The 20,915-nt window shown below is 40.3% G+C and overlaps 1 protein-coding gene across 2 annotated transcripts in view; it reads left to right on the forward strand.

Annotated features, from left to right (window-relative positions):
* LPGAT1 (lysophosphatidylglycerol acyltransferase 1) overlaps nucleotides 1–20,915 on the forward strand; it is a 67,570-nt gene that overhangs the window by 8,077 nt on the left and 38,578 nt on the right. For both annotated transcript variants that reach the window (XM_084284224.1, XM_084284225.1), the window contains one exon: nucleotides 18,477–18,595. In XM_084284224.1, coding sequence (XP_084140350.1) covers nucleotides 18,477–18,595 — 119 coding nt within the window. The remainder of the gene's footprint in view (nucleotides 1–18,476; nucleotides 18,596–20,915) is intronic.

Raw genomic sequence — 20,915 nt, forward strand, 5'->3', positions numbered from 1 at the left:
GAACTTCACCTCCTTCTGCTGTCTTGTGATTATTGTTATTTGGGCTGTAAAAGTGCCTTTTGCAAAGTTGCTTTAGAGAAGAAAATCAAGCGTAGGGTGAGATCGAGGGGCTATCATGAACCGAAAACGGGCTGATTAGGGAATAAAAAGGCCAGTGTTCGTTTTAATGAAAGCTTAGCAGTGGGGTTCCTCGGAAGTTTTGTATACTTGGCTGTTTGAGTTTGTCAGCTGCAGAGACAATTGTAAAGAACTTTGAAAGTAGCTAAGCGATATGAATAGCCAGCAAATTGCAGAAGTTGTTCAGTGTTGAACAGTCCAAAATAATGAACATTTAAGCAAAGTAGCAGCTTAGGAAAGAGGTCAGTATCATGATGGAGAGCTTAGGGAAAATTTTGGCTAATGTTGTGTTATTATTCTCCTTGTTCTCAACATATTTTAATAAAAGTACTAGCTTCACACTTTGCTGTTCTTGTCTCAGTTATTTTAAAGCTATTTGGGAATTAAGAAGGGGCTCTACGAGGGTCAACAGTTTCATTAATGCAAGCTAAAATCAAAAAAGAACCATTTAATTCACAGCTAAACTTGAATCAGAACTGAACCAGACAATTTAATGGCTCTGTTTCCCGGGCAGAATAACGTAGAAGAGATGCAATCTCCCCACCTGTGTGTAAAAAAAGAAAGGGACTTTAAGTATCATTGGAAGGTAATAAATTTAAATCTTTTAAGATTTAATAAGTCAGCAGTGCTGATTTTTGGGGTTTTATTTTCCTTATGGCTTTTCACAAATATTTACTTTGCAGGATAGGTGGTATCATACAATATGATCTCAAAACCTTCTAAAAGGTAAGGAATTGTCCCTGTGTAAGGGATCTAATAGTTTAAGCTAGTTTAGAGTGTCACCTACCTTTGCAATTTAAGTAAAGGGGGAGAAGAAGGATTAACAGCTTTATTACTGCTTCTCACTTCTGTAGAACTAAAAGTAGAAAGTGTTCTGCAAGCCAGGGCCAGCGTGCTGCTGTCCGAGAGGGCGCGGGTTCTGGAAAGTTGAATCTGTAGGTCACTGACATAGTGTTTGTGGGGGTGTGTTTTTTTTGGTGGCAAAAGGGAGGATTTTGACTGTCTTTTTTTTTTTTTTTTTAATCATCCTGCTTATTTAGTTTCATTTGTTTTCTAGCATCCTGACAATCCAAGCATGTGCAGTTTCTGTGAATGTCTGTAGCGTCTGTGCTCGTTTGCCAGAACAGGGGGAAAAAACAACCACCAACCTTCAGAATATGTATTTTTGGTTAGTATAAGCATCAGTTGTGTTTGAATGTGGTATTTGGGAGAGGCCATTGAACACCTTTTTAATGTAATTTGGTGACTTGGGTAATTTATCATGTACGTAGATAAATGCTTTTAGTGCTTGTAGTATGGTTTCCTTTTGGGATTAAGCCTCTTGTTTAACAGCTCTTCTTTTTGTCATCCCTCCCACATTTCTGATTTGCCTCCTCACAAATTTGTCTGCAGTTGACCAGATGGTTCAGAGAGAATGATGTTCTCGGGAGTTTTCTGAAAACTGGCAGCTGAGCAGAGAAGAGAGAGACCCGAGCCAGTGCCTCAGCTGAGGGCAGAGCAGGTGGAATTTGACCATCGTCTGTGTCACTGGACATCAGCTGCAGTGCCAACTAGTGCACAGGTGCTTCTGGGTTTGTCCCACCTCTGGCATATCTTGTCCAGCACGTTGTGGGAAAGGAGGTTAGGCAACAAATCTTTGGGAAACGAGGCTTTGTTGCTTCTGCAGCTTCCAGAACAACTCATTCATCTGGCAGTGGCAGATGGTGTCAGATGCAGCGTCCTTTCCTCTGAAAGATGTTTAATTCACCTGGTTTATCATGGCCTTTTAGATCCCAAAGGTATACATGGGTAGCTGTTCAGCTTTAATATAAGGAAAAGGATAAGGTAGTAATAGAACTTGAAGTATTGTGGGTTTAAGACTTTCTACTCACTTTGTGTATATATAAAGCAGTTGGTGTAGCATCTCTAAAAGGAAGGCGTGAAGGACGTCAACCCAGCTGCAGCTCTTGAGGCACAGCAGTGATGCTTCGATTACCGCAGGCAGGGCAGAGCCAGAGGAAGTCAGTCAGAAATCTGACCCAGGGTTACGTGGAAACATGAGGCTTGAGGTGCATTTGAGAGTGCTTGAAGAGACCTGGGAGAGAGCAACCGTGTGGGTGGTAAGCAGCGTAACGATCTGTCGAGCAGGGCTCTGCACCGTCACGCAGCATGCGTGAAGGCACTGCATTAGTAAGGTGACCTCTCGAAATTTGTACCTGTCTAGTCTGTTTTGATATGCATAAATACATATAGATGGCCTGGCAAAACTCCAGCTCCGGTAGCTGCCAGCCTCCTTTCCAAATGCATTCCTTTCATTTGGATTACGTACCCCTTTTTATTTCCTGCACTTGCCGCTGGCATCAAATTCAGTTTTTGTTCCTCCTAGCAACAGCTTTTTACTTGGAAACAAATATAACCATAGCCTGTTTATGTGCTGATACATCATGAAGGAACCCAGGACGTTTAGTTTACATTTGTAAAAGTGTTTTCAGATGAAGGTATGGTTAATATGAATGTCTGTTAATCCTCTTGCGTGCATTGGATTACATGAAAACTAATTTTTCAGTATTAGAGACTTCTGTTCGTACCACCAAATCTAACACTTTGGTCTTCTAACCCAATATGGGAAGGGAGTGGCAAAGTCTTTATCCAGATTGTTCTGTTGTCTTGGATATATTTAAAGGATCATCTGATGCCCACCTTGGGCTTTTGAAGTTTTATGAGACTTTTGCAGGCTGAAGTAGAACTTCCATGACAGAAAACATTGAAACACCTTTTTTTTTTTTTTTTCCCATTATTGCTCCCATTCTTTGCAAATATTTTAACAGCCTACTGAAACTTACGAACTAAATTGCAGTGCTGAGTTCATCTAACCACGAGTGGTGTCACAGTGCGTCACCAAAGGCAGGTTAATTTGGGTGGCTGGCGGCAAGGAACAAGCTATTCCAGGTGGCATGTTCCTTCCTTTTTCAGTCCCACTACCATCCTTGTCTGATGCAAAAGCAACGTCTGATTGCTCACTAGGTTTGTTTCGAGGCAGGGTTTCTTTGAATAAATTGTGGAGGGTTTAGTTGGATAGGTAGAATTTGATGTTTGAATGGATCGGCCAAACTCTTATGCTGTGCTAGTGCTAGACTTTTTGTGGCCTGAATAAACTCTTTTTTGCCCAGTTTTTTGCCCACATTTTTGATCATTTGTCAGAGGAAAGAGCAATTTGTGAAACTTGCAGCATGTGCTTCCTGAGTAAGTAAAGCTGCCTGTAGCCACAGGATATGACAAGCTACCTATCAAGTACTGTTGATACACACAGCCTTAGGAGTATTCACATTAATCATTGAATTGTAAAGCGGAATGTTGAGATTTACAATGTCTGTTTGTATTTGTGGCATGTTTGCTGTGTTTGAAATAGAGAAGCCTGTTTTTACAGTCTCTTTCACAACTTTGTTGTTCAGTCCCTTTACTGGTGCTCTCCAGAGAAGCTGCTCTACAGTGAAGTACTGGTTTTAATTGATGTATTTGGAAGTTTGTTCTTTTTTTCTTTTTTCCCCACACAACATTTGTCTGCTGTCATTTTTAGCATGTGTTCCCAACGTTTAGAAGAACTTTGTGATCTGAGACGTGGATTTTTATTTATTTATTTACTTGGAGAGTGAGAAGAGAGAGAGAAGCCTCAATTACTGTCATTGCAGCAACGTACTTCAAAATTGGGATTTATTGGGTATTTCTTTGAAAGGTACATTGAATATTAGTCTGTGTGCTGAGAATGAAGGGTAGATATTACAGCCAGCTATTCAGAGTGTTTGAATAAATTTGTTGGAGACTGTAAAAAGTACTACTGAAACTCCTGGTAAGACTCACCTGCAAATCCAAGGTATTTTTTGCAGTTAGCAGGTATAAGAGGATTATTTGTTTTGTAATACTAACAGGTGCCAGAGAGCTAAACTTTTTTAAAAATTAGGTACAGCATACTTGCTGCTGCTGCTTTGAGGTACATCAGCTAGAATAATGAGAGTGAGGCTGCCCTCCCTTCTAATCACTTCATTTGTGGCAGCCTGAGAGTGCCACTGATGGTGTCTCCTCTGATTTTATGGTAATGGACTTCTGCTTACTGGCAACCTGTAACATAGGTTACACATTTATTTCTTCAGAGTCACTGAACTGCTATAGGATAATCTGGGGTAAATATGTTTACATATTTAACTTGGATTGTTTGCTGCATCATGCCAGCAAAAAGTTTCCCAACTAGAATGACTTACATATTCTTTCCAGCATGCTTCTCAAAGCTGTTGTGGCCTTTTGTTCTTAACAGTGGGCCTTGCATAAACATAGAACTGAATATAGGAATTTGCTGTTAAATTAATCTGCATCACTAACTTCTTATTGTTTTATGATTAATTTACTTAGATTAAATTCGTGGCAACAAAACAGCTTATTTCCCTGGGCCTTTGTAATATCCATTCATTGAAAAAAACGAGCATAGTATCTCAAAAGCCCAGGAGGAAATGTTTGTAGTTCTTGTTCATGTTCTAACTTCTTTGTTTTAGACTGTTTGTAGCGTGGGTGAAAAGTTTAATAAAGCCCTTGAAACCCAATAGTGCAGACATTTAAGGCTTCCTTTAAAAGGTTTGTCCTTGTGCTTCCTTGCGTCTGTATCCAGTTATTTCTTGATTCTTTGCACGCCATTCATTGTTAAGTTTTGCCCTCCACACTGCAACCTGAAAATGTTCAATGACTTCGTTATGTTTTGTGGTGATCTTAACCCATTTTAACACCTGGAGGATGGCAAAAAAAAAAAAAAAAAAAAAAAAAAAAAGGTGTGTGGAGGGAGGAAAGGATAATGCTGCAGCTGCTTGATTAGCACCCAATTTTACTGTCTGTGGATATTGATTTTTAGATTATGCTACTTCTGCAATCTCAAAATACATTGTGTGAATATGTATTTCTGTTCTTACGATCATTCAGGCACACAGAATTTGTTCTTTTTCTGTCAGGAGTCAACTGAGTTGAGGAGCTTGAAATTGTCAGTGCCCTTCAAGGGGAGACAAGCTCCTTGGTTCTGAGTTGACTGCAGGGGGACAGTGAATAAATGCACAGAATGGCCTTTTGCCTTTCCCACGTAGGCCTTTTAGCAGAGATAATCTAAAAAGTAAAGGGTTTCCTGAATGCATTCTGCATTATTTTTTTTTATATATACTCCAACATAAGCTGGGCTGAAAAAGGTCAGTTGTATAACAAGACAGCATCAACAGCACTTTGCAGTAACACAGAATCACAGAGAGGTTTGAGCTGGAAGGAACCGTAAAAGCCCACCCAGCTGCAACCCCCTGCCATGTGCAGGGACACCTCCCACCAGACCAGGCTGCCCAAAGCCCCATCCAGCCTGGCCTTGAGCACCTCCAGGGATGGGGCATCCACAGCTTCTCTGGGCAGCCTGTGCCAGGGCCTCACCACCCTCTGAGGGAAGAATTTCTTCTGAATAGCTAACCTAAATCTCCCCTTTTTTTGTTTAAAACAATCACCTCTTGCCCTATCACTGCGTGTCCTTGTAAAAAGCCTCTCTGTCTTTCTTCTCTGGCCTCTTTAAACACTGGAAGGCTGCTATAAGGTCTCCCCAGAGCCTCCTCCAAGCCGAACATCCCCAGCTCTCTCAGCCTTTTTTCACAGCAGAGGTGCTCCAGCCCTCTCATCATCTTCATAGCCCTCCGTCTGGACCTGCGGAGACATGAAGGATCCAAAGAGGTAAACACAGGGTAACTGAAGTTGATTTAGGTAAGCAGAAGGAGAGCAGGGATATAGGAGTGGTCTTACAACCTGTATAATCTTGATTCCCCGTAATAGTATCATTGGTTTTCTTGCCTTGAACCTTCATCCAGTAAGTAAAGTCATGTAGTTTGCTTCAATTTGGAGGAAAAGTCAGTGGTCTCATATTTTTGAATCAAGCACTTATTCAGAGAATATATGCAAAATCATGTTTCTCTGAGCCCAGTTGGATTTAAACACTTGGAAAACATTTCCTTGCTCAGCTGTTTAATTCTGGTGGTGTTTCCACCACCAACAACCCCCAGTTAGCAAATCTTTCAAGAAGTGCAGTCTCAATTCTTAGCTGTAGCTGCTCTGGAAGCTTTTCTTGGGACCTACGCTCTTGGCTGTATCACTTGCCTGCTCCCAGTCCTGGGGAAACAGTCTCAGAGAGAAATAGTCCAATGCTCACTCAGGGTTTGATCACACCTTTCCACCATGCTATTTAACTAGATTTGGTATAAAGGGATGAATGCAAGCTTTTACTTGGAGTTTTAGGCAAGTCCAACATCTTATTTAAGAAAAAGTAATGCTTGTTTGCTTCCAGCCCTGTTGAGACTTTTCTGGGTTTTGTATTTGATAAACCTCAAGGTGCCTCAGAGCAATTCATGGGTACCAGAAAGCCCTCCATTAGCGAGCTCTCCAGCTACAGTAGAAGCACGCTAGAATAATGTGCTTTATTGATTTCCTGTGAGAAATTGCTCTCCATCTTTGCAGAAAACTGGTGCTGGACTGCCTATTCTGCGTGTGTTGTACCTGAAGGAGACTCTCGTAGTGCTCTGAAAAGCTTACAGTCCCCAAATATACGGTGTTTTAAAACCTGCAGTGAAGAATGGAAATGAAAGTTCCACCTCATGTCTTCCCATTGCTGGATAGCCTCTCGAGGTCTTTGTGTATACGTAACTACCTTCTGTTGAGGTCTTACGCTGTCCCAAGAAGGAGCTGGTATTCCACAGTACTGGGATATTTGTTGTAAGAGTTCTGGGTGTATCAAGTTATTTCTTCGGGAGAAAAACATCTGAAAAGTTTCTAGTTGTTCTGGATTCCTTGAAACAGTACAGGATGATGCTTGCAATTTGCACATTTTGAGAGGAGAACGCTTAGCCATCTCTTCCTGAGCGTGTTCATGGCTGTAAACCACCAGTTAACTGCAGTTCAAAGGCATGTAACATGGCCTGACATGGAAGCCTGAACTAAGTAGTGTCATAAAGTTCTGTCTGCCTAGCACTGAGCCTTTCCAAATACCTCACTTGTCATTTAAGCAAACCACCATCAACGAAAAACCACCCTGAGCAGCAGTTTATGATAAGCTTTGCTGTAACAGAGCTTGCTCCCTCCTAAATAACCGTGAAAACTTTGTGCTGATTTTATCAGGCATTCGTTTTGGGCAGTGCAGCTGTTACCACAGAACATACTTAAACTTTTTGTAACGGGTTCCTTCGTCAGATCTTCTGAATCGGTTGTCGACAAGCAGTGAGGCCTCGAATCTGCCCTCTGTACAAGCACAAAATCCAGTAGGAGAGGTATACCTCTGAACGTGCTGCATATTGCCCTTGATTAATAGCAGCCTTAACTATTGGGCATGCTGCATAGCGTTATCTCAGTGGAGCTAGTGGAATAACTGCCATGCACGAGCTGCAGCCATCCTTCTGATTGCCACAGGCCTTTGCCCTCACTCTGCTCTTGGAGCCACTTTGATGTGAGTTTGCTTTTATGTGCCAGCATGGGCAGAAAAAATAAAACCTGATTAAACCTGCTGGTGACATCCATCTACTTACCTATTTATGATGGTAGATTATTCTTTATTTATAGCCACTGGACTCTGCTACTGTCCTTTTTTTATTTTTATTTTTTCCCCTTGAAGCAGAATTGCAGTTTTTCTCCAACTACTTGTTTGAAGGCTGCCTCTGTCTTGTGGCTGCATTTTTTTCCAGTGGAATCTCCAGTCCAGTTTCCCCAATATTTGTGTTTTTCTGGACTGTGCAGTGCAGACTATGTTTCTGTGATAGGGAGAACTGATTCCTCATGGCAAATCCAGTGGCATTGCAGTACACAAGTCTGCGTAAGCAGCCAGACAGTTGGATGGAAACCATCGGATGGGAGTGCTGTGGTCCTACAGGATGGCCTGTTGATTATTTGCTTTAGCCAGCTTGCACTAGACCAGCTAGTTGACTTTCTTCTGTTTCTCTTTTAATCAATATCCTCAGATTTAACAGCTGAGGCTGTGAAGCAGGTTTCAGCCACCCCCCTACTTTTAAGAAGGTAGCTGTCTCTGGAGGAAACAGGACTGATATTTCACAAGTCATTTGCTTTGCACACGCCATTTCCCTGAAGGCATTTTTCACATGGCTGGTTCTGATGCACTGAGTTTTGGTGCTGATTACACACTCTGAGAAGTGTCCCTTCAGTTAAGGCCATGAACCCCTGGCATTGCCTACACCTGCTGGTACAGTAGCTATGCTTTTGGAGCCACCTTAACAGCTGATGGAAATAAAGTACCTTATGAATGACTCTGCCCTGGCCTCACAGGGAATTTCACATCTGGAAAGACAAGCAACAGCATCAAATTAGTAATGCATACCATTGCCAGTGACTCAAAAGGAAACTGTAGTAATAGCATTGTAGTTTGTGATAATGCCCCTGGGTAGATTCAGCCGTGTAGCAGTTGACTCTGCAGAGACAGCTCAGGTTATTGTCATGATGCAGTAGTTCAGTTGTGACAGAGGGTGTGTTCTCAGAGTGCTCTCTTAAAACTAATTTTTATTTTCTTTAAAATCTGCTTTCCCTAAACAAACAGCAAACCAAACAGCTGTCGCTCTATCCCTGCCTAAACAGCGGTTCTGCAGTGTGTGTGGCACGTGCTTACACAACTTTTATAGCAAGGATTTATTGTTTTTAAAGCAACTCATAGCAACTTGGGTGGCTTGTGCAGGTTATGCTCTGTATGTCGGGCTGATGGGACTTGCCTGGCAGGTCTTCCAGCCTAGCAGAGCACAGCTCCATAAGGCTTCATTCTGGTTCAGCTGGTGCTGCCGTCATCCCGTCTTCTTGATACCTCTGATAGGGCTGTCCCCCTCCACCCCCTTTTTTTTTTTTTCCTTTTAATTACCAGCACGGATGCTCACATGGTACTGCTCTAATATTTGGGAAGCAAAAGAAAGCCATTGCAACTTGCCTAACAGGGAAAATAGGAATCTTTGGAAAAAGAATAGGGGAAATAATTGAGGCCCTCCCATTTCACAGTGCGGAAGAAAACGTGCGTGCTTTTTTGTTTACTTACTACTACTCTAATCTTCAAGTCTTGTGTTTAAGTAGGTGGTAGATGGCTAAATCTGAATGTTAAGTAGTAATCTCAATGTCTTGGTATTTGAGTAAGTAAAAATTGCTTAATTCGGGTGTAACTGCCTGCATGCTTAGTGTTTGACATGCAGACAAAACAGTCTCAGTGAAGTAGCTTGTTTTGCCATATTTTGTAATACAGATAAAGATACAGAGGAAGACCTGAAGTTCTTCATCTTTGGATAAATATCTGAAGATATTGTAACAGTGAACGCAATGCTTTGTTGTGGCTGAAATGCATTGCTGCCTCAAGTTAGCGTTGTTGCTTACTGACCCCACTCTTTGCCTTGGTCTGGTGGTGCCAGGTGAATCACATTCTGCATCTTACATTGGTAAGAATTGAACCATCCTTCAAATAAATTTACCTCTTTGCAGTTCTGCAGCAGTAGTGTCAGCAGTAAGACAGAACAACCATGCCAGTTCTTATGTGAAATGTGCTTTGTGACTAGAGGCTGTTCCTGCTGCAGGATGAACTGGGCCCAGTGCTCCAGGTGTGGCCTCCCCAGTGCTGAGGGGAGGACCCTTCTAGCTCAGGGTCAGCTTGTCGGCCAGGACACCAGGCCTTTTTTTGCAAAGCTGTTCCCCAGGTGCAGGACTTGGCATTTCCCCCTGTTAAACGCTGTGAATTTCCTGCTGGCTTGTTTCTCCAGCCTGCCCAGATCCCCCCGAATGGCAGCACAGCCATCTGGCGTACCAGCCACTCCTCCTGGTTCTGCATTGTCTGCAGGCTTGCAGCAAACTTGCAGAGGGTGCTCTCTATCCTGTCATTCGGGTTGCTAACAGAGATGTTGAGCAGTGCCTGTGCTGGTACTGACCCATGGGGTGCACCCTGGTCAGTGGACTTTGTGCTGGGGGTGAAGATTCTTTTTCCTGTAACTTTCCATCTTAAAGCTCAAGTCCCAGTGTCAAGGAACTGAATTTCAGAGTGCCATGTCCCTTGTCTGTGTTGTAAATGACACTTCCCCCTTCCTTCTTTTTTATTTCACATTCTTTTGAGATTGTGTATCCAGGGGGCCTGCCTCTGAATTATTCTGATGAGACTCCAGGAGGAAGCAAGTTCTCCAGCTCATGCAGCAGTTGGAAATTTGTATGAAGATATCCTGAGTTAAGGGATTGACCGTGGTGTTCCCATCATTGTCTGTGCTATGGAGTTGAAATACACAAAGGGCATACTGGTAGAAAAACCTTCTATGTCTTGTTTTTTGTTTAAAATTTCTTTAATATCTGTCTATGGAGCAAAAGAACACATGGACCAACATTTTTCAAACCAACTTTTTTTTCCATACAAGCAGTCTTGTGGGCCCTGCAACTTGTGCCATGTTTCTTTCTTAATATGTAACGTTTTATAGTCTTGCTAAACTGCAAATCCTGTCTTTTATCAGTTTAAGAATTTAACGGAGGTCCACCTATTCAGAGCCTCTCTGATTTTTGTGTTACATAAATATGTTTCTTTACTTCCATCATTACAGTGTTGCAGCTTGTTGGCCATCCTTCAAATATTTAGCCAGCAAAAAGCAAGTCATCTTTAGTTAGTCTCCTTTTGGTTTCTAGTAATCTCAAAGGCAGTCCCATAAATTGTGTGTCTTTGATAATGTTGAAAATCCCCATTTCTGAACATGAATTGTTTCTTTTCCACAATATAACTAGGAATGATCAGCATGTTACTGTCAGCTTTAAATATGAACTGAAGCGATAGCTGTTCATCTGCAGTGTATTCACTGTTTGTCACCAAGGTCTTAGAAGAATCTGAGCCATGTGCTTCTAATTAAATCATTTTTTGTCTGTCCTTTGAAACTCCTTGTGATTCTTTTAATATTCTAGCCTAGTTTTTTGTTTTTGTTTTTCCGTTTGCCTTTATAACCTTTACTTGTTCTGATGTTTCATTTCATGTGTTTAAAATTATGAAAAATTATTCTTCCACAGCAAGAAAAATTTGGGACAGTGGCCCATTGTTTTTCTTCTTCTTGTTCTGGGCTTTAAACAAATAATGATTCTTCTGGCCTCTGTATCATCTGCAATATATTAGGTATTAGGGCTTTAAGATATTATATTATTTCATGAATGCATTGATGTTACTCTGGGTAGTTAATGTTTAATGCATTTTATCTCTCACTGGGGAGGAACGTGCTGTACAGCTGGCTCTGTCTGCAAGTGGTCTGACTCATGAGCTTCGAGGTACTTCAAAAGGATTTCAGAGCTCCATCCCATTCTTCAGTCTTGGAGTTGCTTTTCTAATAATAGAGGCAGCAAAGCAGGCAGCAGGATTGCTTCTCGGCTGCCATGGTTTGTTACCAGCATAGCCATGAAAAGCTGTGAGCGCTGCCCATCTGCTGCCTCTGCTTGGAAGTGGTAACCGTTGTATTCGACCAGGGTTCCAGTTTCTGTGGTCAGAAGGAGAAGTAGCAGGGCTTCAGTGCCCTGTAATGCAAGCGGAGTTGTGGGAGTGGCATAAGGTAGCTTTTGGAGACCTCCAGCAGGTATGGAGGGTATGTCGAGTGAAAGATGCATCCTCGTAAGATGGATGATATATTGGAACTATGCCTTAAGCATCTGTAACCAGCACAGCTCACCTGTCCTGACAGAATTTGACTTGAAAAGTTTTCTTATCATGTCAACTGATTGCCTTGCGTAGTTACGAAGAGAAGCAGCTCTTGGGATGATGCTGTCTGTACTGAAGTCAGTGAAAGATTTTGCTTCACTGAAGGTGAGCCAAGGTTTCATTTCTATTGATTCTCAGTCACACGTGGGTAGAATGAGCCCTCTCTTCAGCCGCAAACATCATCTCTTGTGCCAGTGAATTACAGAACTCAAGAAAACTGTGCCCATGAGGTCCTGAATGTGCATTCCAGGAAAATGAAGTCAATCCTCAAAAGTAGTCATCACCAGGGGCTATTTCTAAATGGAACTGCTGTGCTTTAGGAAAAGGATGGTTCTTGGGTTTGTGAGGTAGGAGACAGGGCATCTCTGTTCTAATTTTCACTTGTTTTTACCACCTCTTATTGCCAGTTAATTGCAATACAAGGGTGGATGGACTTACAGCATAAATATTGTGACCACCGAAGTCCTCTTTTCCACAAAGCAGCAGTTTGTAAATTTCGGTCCTAAAAGGTAGAAGCTGAAAAGAACGGAACTGAAAGCAAAAGGAAATGCTCCTAAAATGAAACATGGAGGAGCGTGAAATAGTTTGCTACAGAAAAATTATGATGGTGACTGGGACATCTCGGTATGTTAACAGATGCTGTACAACAGGCTCCTTTTGTTTGTGGTTTTCTCTTCCCCAGCTTGTTCTTCTCTTGCTTCTCTCTGATAAGTGTTTTTCTTGAGGGGAAATAAGAAAAAATTCTCAGTGGAGTCCTGAATTGAGTTATCTGTAAAAGACACTTTTTTTTTTGGTATCAAAATCTTGTTTGAAACTATTTTTACAACCTTAAGGTGTGTATATTGTAATGGCATTAATATTTAAAATACTTCTGTTAGTAAAGGCACATTCTTTAATAAGATAAACAAGACGATGAGTGAAGCTGAGCTTAATGATACCTGATGTTGTATGCACATTCTTTCCTTCCTTTTCTGGATTGTACTTTTATTAATCTACTGTGTGTCCTGTGTGTACAAAGACAATATATGAAGGTGTTCTTGGCAGTAAAAGTGAATCTTGAAAAGAAAGGGTAGCCTAGGAAGAGCTTTTTTCAAGGGTAGGAAGAGCGTTTTTCCTCTTTCCAATAGAATGTGTCTGATTTTATATAGTTTTTAAATGCCTTCTAGCCCTAAAATATTTATTTAAAAACAAAACTAATTGTATGCTGATTTACTTATCCCATTGTTGGTTTTCTTTTTTCCACCATAGGCAAGTATATCGATTTACAGAGACAAATGCCTTTAGCCTTTTAGTTAAGGGAGTTAAAAAAACACCTTTAGTGTGTCTTTATCCACTTTTTTTTGTGAGGCCAGGAGTGCAATTTCTTAATGGCAGCTGTCAAGGAATCCCATCTGTAAAGGAGACAGAAATGTATTTGACAACTCCATCTGAAACATGCTTTGACTGGACATTTGTGAACAATAGTAAAGCAAAAAACTTGCCAAATACAAATGCTTGCGCATGAGGAGGGATGTTTAAAATGTAGAAACCTGGTTGTCATGAGTTAAATTACTATTGAGTAGATAATAACAAGGTCCCTTATTTTTGAAAGCAGGGTGATTTTTGAGGAATCAAAGGAGACTGTCCATTAATAACGCCATTTATTTGTGACTAAAGCTTTGCAAGAACCACAAAAGGTGGTACTGTTCAGCTCTAAGCATTGCCAACCCGCAGCTTCTTGGAATTGTTTTTCTTGAAGTCTTGCTTCATGGATGTGTGTGACTACAAGTGATCAGAAGAAAAATAAATCATGGGGTGGGGAGTTCCGGAGTAAGAAGTTCTCTACAAATCAGAGAAGCTAAGAAAGTTGTGAATACTCTGTGTAAGAAAATCTAAAAGGTAAATAACGTGGATACCCAAATCAGTTACACCTTTATGTATATCATAACTTGCAGATGATTTATCTAACCATTCTGTCATAAAATCACAGAATTGTTTGGGCTGGAAGGGACCTTAAAGCCCACCCAGTTCCAACCCCCTGCCGTGTGCAGGGACACCTCCCACCAGACCAGGCTGCCCAAAGCCCCATCCAGCCTGGCCTTGAGCACCTCCAGGGATGGGGCATCCACAGCTTCTCTGGGCAGCCTGTGCCAGGGCCTCACTGCCTTCACAGTAAAGAATCTCTTCCAAATATATAACCTTAAATCTAACCTGTTTTAGTTTAAAGATATTACCCCTTGTCCTATTGCTACACTCCCTGATAAAGAAGTGTTTATGGTGTTTGGGTTTTTAATAAAGGTAACTAGGACACTTAGAGTTTCCCTGCCCTTGCCATAAGCATTGGCCTTCTCATGTTTTTTATTTATGGAATTAATGTGGGAGCTTTCAGATTTGGATGATGCTGGTAAGAGAATTGCATCTGGTTCCTTCACATTTCCTAATGGCTGTTGAAATTTCTGGAAGGAGGTTTTCCTTTTTCTGCTTTCCAACTCAGTGGAGAAAGAAGTTGAAACCCAGTGTGATTTCTTAATAATAAGCCCAAGTGCTCACTAGAACTTAAGTCATTAATTTGCCAATAAAATTAATGCTGGTTCTTACTGCACACACAGTAGTGCAACTGTTAACTATAATGAAGAGGCAAGGGTAGAAAATCTTAAATGCTTTTGATGTTTTAAAGTGCAGCATGCAAAGTGAAGTTGTTCATATTAATTGCTATGCAAATCACAGGACTGCTTCACCTGTAGACAACGTGCAGAATACTAGGCTGTCATTCTTGCCAGCTATGTTCTGAAGTACGATGTAAAGCTGCTGAATTGTTAGCTAGCTGAGTAGTGATCTGCACAGCCTAATGACATGCTGCAATTAGAGTGCTTGAATATTTATTCATAGCATCACTTACATTCATGCAGTTATGGTAAGGACATGATTACAAAGCAGCCACGTGTTCTGACAGCTTTCCATAGCTGCATTTAGATGTGCAATAATTGAGTTACAATCTGAAAAAAAAACCTCTTTTATTGCTTTTATTTTCTTCTTTAAGAAGAAGAAGAGTTAGCTCATAAAAAGCTCAGTTTGCAGCTCATTTTATGAAATATTTTCTTAGTTTTAGAGACTTGTGTACGTCTTGGACTCGGAAGGAAAAGTCTTTCTGTCTTGCATTTACTTGCAGCTGCATGCTGTGTCTTCATCCTTTCCTGGAGAAACCTTTTGCTTTCAAAACTAAGTCACAAATGAAGTCTCTCTTACAGCTAAGCCATTTTTGTGTCACTCCTGCTGGTAAAAGATTTCATTACTCATCAGGATTACTAGATTTGTTCAGTACTGAATTTACTGTGGCTTCAAATTACCAGGTTAAACTGATTTCCTGCTCCTCCCTCTCTTTATTTTATTTCACTATGTTACACCACATTTACAGAAATCTAACTGTTACAGGGCTGTAGACACAGAGCTGGTATCGTTATAAAATGTGTCCTGGCAATACAAGGAAGTTGTGGAGGAATGCTTGCTGGGTTTCAGGCACCCTGAGCAACAAATATTTGTCTTTGAACTGTTTTTGTCTTGTTACAGTGGAGCAGAGCCCTGTTGCCGGTTCTGCTGCCATGCATCTGAGGCTGTGATTTGAGTGTTTCCAATTGGAATGGAGTAATGTAATGGCACAGGTATTTCTGAAAGAAAAATGCCCATTTTGAAAACTTGAGAGCAGTTGAAAAGTCTGAGAGGGACATTTATTCCTCCACTGAGTTTAAAGGGCACTGTGAATTTAAGCTAGATGGCTTTTTTTTTTTTTTTTTCTTCTTTAAAAAATTGTGGTAATGGCAGTGGTTCTTCTGCACACTTGTGGTTTGCTGTTCTGTTTCCCATCCAGAAATGCTATGTGAAGGATTTGTACAAACTGTTTCTTTTCTCCCTGATAATCAGCTCAATCAATTGACCATAAAACGATATTAAGCACAACAGACAGGTTGCCTGAGGAGAAATGGCAGAGGGAAAAGAAGCTAGAGGATGTACAGCTGAATCACTCTGATTTAGTAACTTGCTACCTGTCAGCTGAGCAGCAGAGGTTGAGCTATTAGTCTTACCACTTGATTTACTCAATTCATTTTATCTGTCAACTAAAGGATTAAATGAAACTTTTGTTAACCTTGCCACGGGACTCACCTTGGTACTATATCTCTGCTGAAACTCATTAGTGCATCGTAAGCTGGTTGAGTGTTTGCCCCATATTATATCTAACAAGAGCAGGTAGAATACTCTAGGTAGCAGCAGAAACTTATTTTTCCCTCTTTTCACTTGACTGGGACCTATCTGAAAATGTCAAGGTCACCTCTTATTCTTTGCCTAGTATGCTACTCTTTTATTTATATATATATATATTTATTTATTTTTATTTTTATTTTTATTTTTATTTTTATTTTTATTTTTATTTTTTGCAAAACAAGCTTAAGTTCTCCTCTTCAGTTGTTTTCAGTAGTGTGTTACTTCTCATGACTTTGTTACGAACTTTACTTTAATCCTTCAGAAAGCTGGATCTGTGAAATGCATTCCAAGATTAAAAATAGGTTATTTTTCAACTGCTTTTTTTAAACTGTTCTGTGGTAGAAGTGATTAATAATATAAACTGATGTGTTCCAAGGAAGTCTCTATGGTAAAGATTACCCCTTCCCCAATGACAGATCTAGAAGTAAAATGGTTTTATTTGGTAATAATTAGACATCTGTGAGCCACCTTATATTGCAAATTCTCAATGAATTTAGTGCTTAGTTTTTGGTGCTTTAGTACTTCAGCTTTTGTTGGAAAGCTGCAGTTAAGTATGACTATTTGTGTATTGGCGCCTTAGTAAAGTTGCTGAAGTAATAATTCCAAAATGGGCTTAATACATTTTCTTTAAGACAATTTTTCTTTTGTATGACTTTTTTGCATTGTTGGGTACTGTTGTGCCCAGAAATGTGAAATACTTGACCGTGCACCTGCCTCATCAACTGAGATTGCAGCATCCCGGTGCTTTGTGCCTTCCATGGAGTTAGAGAGGACATCGGAGGATATTTGCTTGTAATCAAGGAGGAAGAACAAAGATGATCTTCAAAGTTCACACTGAGAAAAATGAGGAAGGACCTGTGCTTAGTTTGCCAGGGAGAGGAAGGAAGGTTGGACATTATGGGATGAACAGGCTTCCCCTCTCTGTATTTGTAGTCTGATTCCATCTACTTGTGACCAAGTAGAGTATTTTATTTTACTTTTTTATTTTTTTTACTTTTTTTTATTTTACTTTGTGCTTAAGTCTCAGGTCATACTGCTTTTGGAGCTGATGGAAAATAAGCAGCAAGTTTCAAATGTGTGATGCTAATTGGATTTCTGCGAGGACAGGGAAGCTATGCACGGGTTATCACTTCTTGCCTTCAGTGCATAGCCTATGGGTTTCTCCTCAGTTAAACTACAGCTGGGAGCACAGCAGAAGTATAACCCTTGAATTGTGCTGCAGGGAGGGCTGGTTGCTGCTGGGAGACCTTTTAACAAAACCTTTCTTAACTGGATCTTTAGGACCATAGTGGAGCTGACATATTGCCTTTGAGGTCAGAAATGGAGATAATAGCCAGTGAGAACCTCTTGAGGTCCTGAACGAATACAGAAAAATAATCATGTCCTACGTGCACAGGCAATGCATCTTACTTTTCCTTTTGAGCTTCATAGAACTGCTCAGCCTTTCCATCCTTCCCCTTTCCTTGAGCTGCAGTAACCATCTCTTGTTGGCGAGGGTCAGACTCTGCTCATCGGTCTCTTTGCCCCAGTAAGAGAAGTAGGTGCATGCTGGCCTTTGATTTATGGCAGGCGTTTTTGTTTTCCATCCTGTGTTCTTCTGCAGGAGGCCTTCTACTTTCTATCTATTTATTTTCTCTGTGATGATGCAACTAGCGATTTTAACTCCTCCTCCTCACCTCAGCATAGTTTTTGTGAGTATAGATATTGGATGATCAACAGCTGTGGCTCCCTCCTGATGTCATTCTTGCCACTGGAGTATCTGGTCTCTGGTCTACAAAATAGTGACTAATAGTTTCTGTCATCTGAGCAGCTCGTTTTCTGAACCCACTTTCTTGCTTACAGCTAACTTCATTTGAATTACTAAGTTTGTTTAATGTAGTGTTTTAAACAGAATGTTCCAACTCAAGTTTTTTCTTTTTTTTTCTTTTACCCAAGTAGCTTAATAATTGTATGTGTAGAAATGAAGCAAACTTGCCAAGTTTTAAAAAAAAACAAAACAGTAAAAGCAGCTTTTTTTTTTTTTTTTTACGACATAATTCGAAAAATAAATCTAACGAGGCAAGATGGTTGAATTTGAAAGCTGGGTCAAAACCTTATGTAATTTTGAGACCCTAAATATAGAATGGTGTAATGACACAAAAAGATCAATCTCTGCATATGTCCTGATAGAGTATTTTTGTTTTGTTCTTATTCTATGCATGCGATTTAAAACTAAGCTGGATACCCTCTGCTTGGAGAAATGGTCTTGCTAATATAGCGTATCTTATGCTATGTGCCAATTTAAATTGACATGTAGCATGTAGGTTTCTTTGTTATAAGTGTGTGGGTGTGGATTTTTTTTTTTTATATAGTGAAATTAGCAATGTGGTCATCACAAAGTTTACCTTTTATTTTTCTTTTTCAATAGTAGTGGAATGGGGTGATGATGTTAAAGCAGTATCGGAAGATGAAGCCATGGTGCTGGTGAACCATCAAGCAACGGGGGATGTCTGCACTCTGATGATGTGCCTTCAGGATAAAGGCACGGTAGGCTACAATTGGGGAATGGGCAGCTTCTGTTTGCAATTTGTAACCTTGGGTGTGCGTGTGTCTGTGTGCGGTGCTGATGACTTACTTTCTTTTGTCTGTTAATCCATCAAATAATCCCAAGGCTCTGAATACAGGAAGCTTTTTGTTTAGATTTCATTTAATGTGACATTACCTTGGAGCAGGTTTTTAGACCATAAACGTTGCCTTTAGGGAATGTCAGATACAAGCTGACTCAGTGTGCGGGTCCAGGTTAACATGGAGGGAAGCAGATCTCCTTGCAGGTAATCGTGTCCTCCACTCTTTCCTCTCACCATATGTCCTTCTGCAATTCATACCAACTTTGGTCAAACCAACACAGGTGTAGCTTCTTGGTTATGACTTTATTCCAGTGTAGAATTTTCCTCATGAAGTCAGGAGCAAGGTCTGTATGGGGTGTTGGTTGGAGTTCAGAAACTGGAAGTGACTCCCCTAGGGCAGCACATCCAGGCTAGCTAAGGTCAGAATTGCTTAAGCTCTTATTTCACAGACTCTCAAGCATTTCTCGGTGAGAAGTGCAATTAATGTCAGTCACTTCGTGCATTGGTGTTCAGAAAATTCATGTCTAAGAGTGTAGTGCCAGAAACTAGAGTAATGGATCTAAATGGAAAATTAAATCAATGAGGAAATTAGGGGAAAAGGGTAAGTATGATTAGGCTACAAAGGGTGAGGGACACACCTGGCAAGCTGAAAAGCTCCACCAGCTGTGTGTTGTTGGTTTTCGTGCTCTCATACTGTGGGGAAACAAGGGAAAAAAAACAGCTGCTCTTTGTTGCATTTGCACAGCTTGTAACTGACACTGTTTTTCTTAGTGTACATTAATATAGATTATGTATCCACTGTATCTCTACCAGTCACTTAACATTTTTTGTAGATTTTTTCCCAGATGTTACTTATGCCAGCAGAGCCAATTTGTAAAACAAAGGAAAAACAAACCCCCTCAAAGATTTGAATTGGAAAGTATCACAGTGCCACTCAAGGCTGAAGAAAGGGACTTACTTCTTCCTTTCTACTATAACCTAGAGAAGAAAATGTTCTAGAAGCACTTTTAGTTTCTTTTAATACCTTTGGGAATTCTCAAGTTAGGCTTGTATGGTATTCTGTACTATACCCAAATGAAAGGAAACATTTGTTCTGTCTTTTGTGATCAAGGTGTGACTGTGAAGATACAGTCCTGTGGATGTGTATGTCATATAACCCTGACTATTGAAGTGTCATGTACTTTAAATATCACAGAGGTTTGTTGACTCATGTATGTTTCCTAGTGTGCTCATCCATATGTATAATTTAAGCCATGTTTATCCTATTTGTCTCCTTAGCTAAAAAGCTTCAGTCAGGACAAAGCAAGTTTCAGTGAGTGCAGAAGATCCTAAAAATGGAGGAAGGTTTTGAGGTGGCAAATAACCTTCACTACGGAGAATGTTATGTTTGTGGGGTTTTCGAAAAGAAAAGCAGCCTTAAAAAATCAGCATTTTTCCCTTAGAGTTGCAGTTGTTGCTCTTGGAATATACATGTCCAGAGCCTAGAGCGGCTTTAATATTTTTTTTAGCTAATAATGAAAATAAGTACAAACTTCAACACATTCTTAAAATATTGCATGAGTGGTACAGCTGGCTAAAAATAATGAGAAAGATCAGGATAGTTTATCCTTGATAGAACTTGCTGAGTCGGGCACTTTTAAATAGCATGCTTCATATTTCTGACCAGGAGAGAATGTGAAACCATTGGGGGAGTGAGGGGGAACCTATCCAAAAGAAATCATTATATAATAAACTGCTATTTAAATGAGGCAAGTTGGTTTTTTTTTTATTATTATTTTAAATACTGTTTAAACTTAACTCTGGAGTTACAAAAGATTAGAGTATTTTGTAACTTTGATATTTGTCTGTAAGTAACCAGATAGTAATTTCCAAGAATTGCTTTTATTACAACGGTTAAGTTGTGTTAGTTTCTAAACAGTTCTTACCACTTGGGAGACCTTTTTCAGCTCAAAGTATTTTGCAAAAGTGAAATGCTCATTTCCATCTCACGCAGAAGAGTGTACAGAGAAGTAAAATAACGTACCAAAGGTGGCCTCTCAGTGATAAGGCAGTGTCAGAACTAGGAAGAACTTCCTCCTGTGGCGGTCCAAAGTGTTTTTTTTTTTTACTGTCCTTTGCAAGGCAGTATGGACTGAATCCAGATTTAAGCAGCAAGCATATATCCATTTGCTGCTGCCTTTTTAATTGTTAATTTAAGAAGTCAGAAATGTTCAATTTAAGACTAAATTCTGTTTTTCTGT

This window comes from Netta rufina (genome assembly GCF_964035555.1).
Source record: "Netta rufina genome assembly, chromosome: 3".
In the NCBI taxonomy this organism is placed as follows: domain Eukaryota; kingdom Metazoa; phylum Chordata; class Aves; order Anseriformes; family Anatidae; genus Netta; species Netta rufina.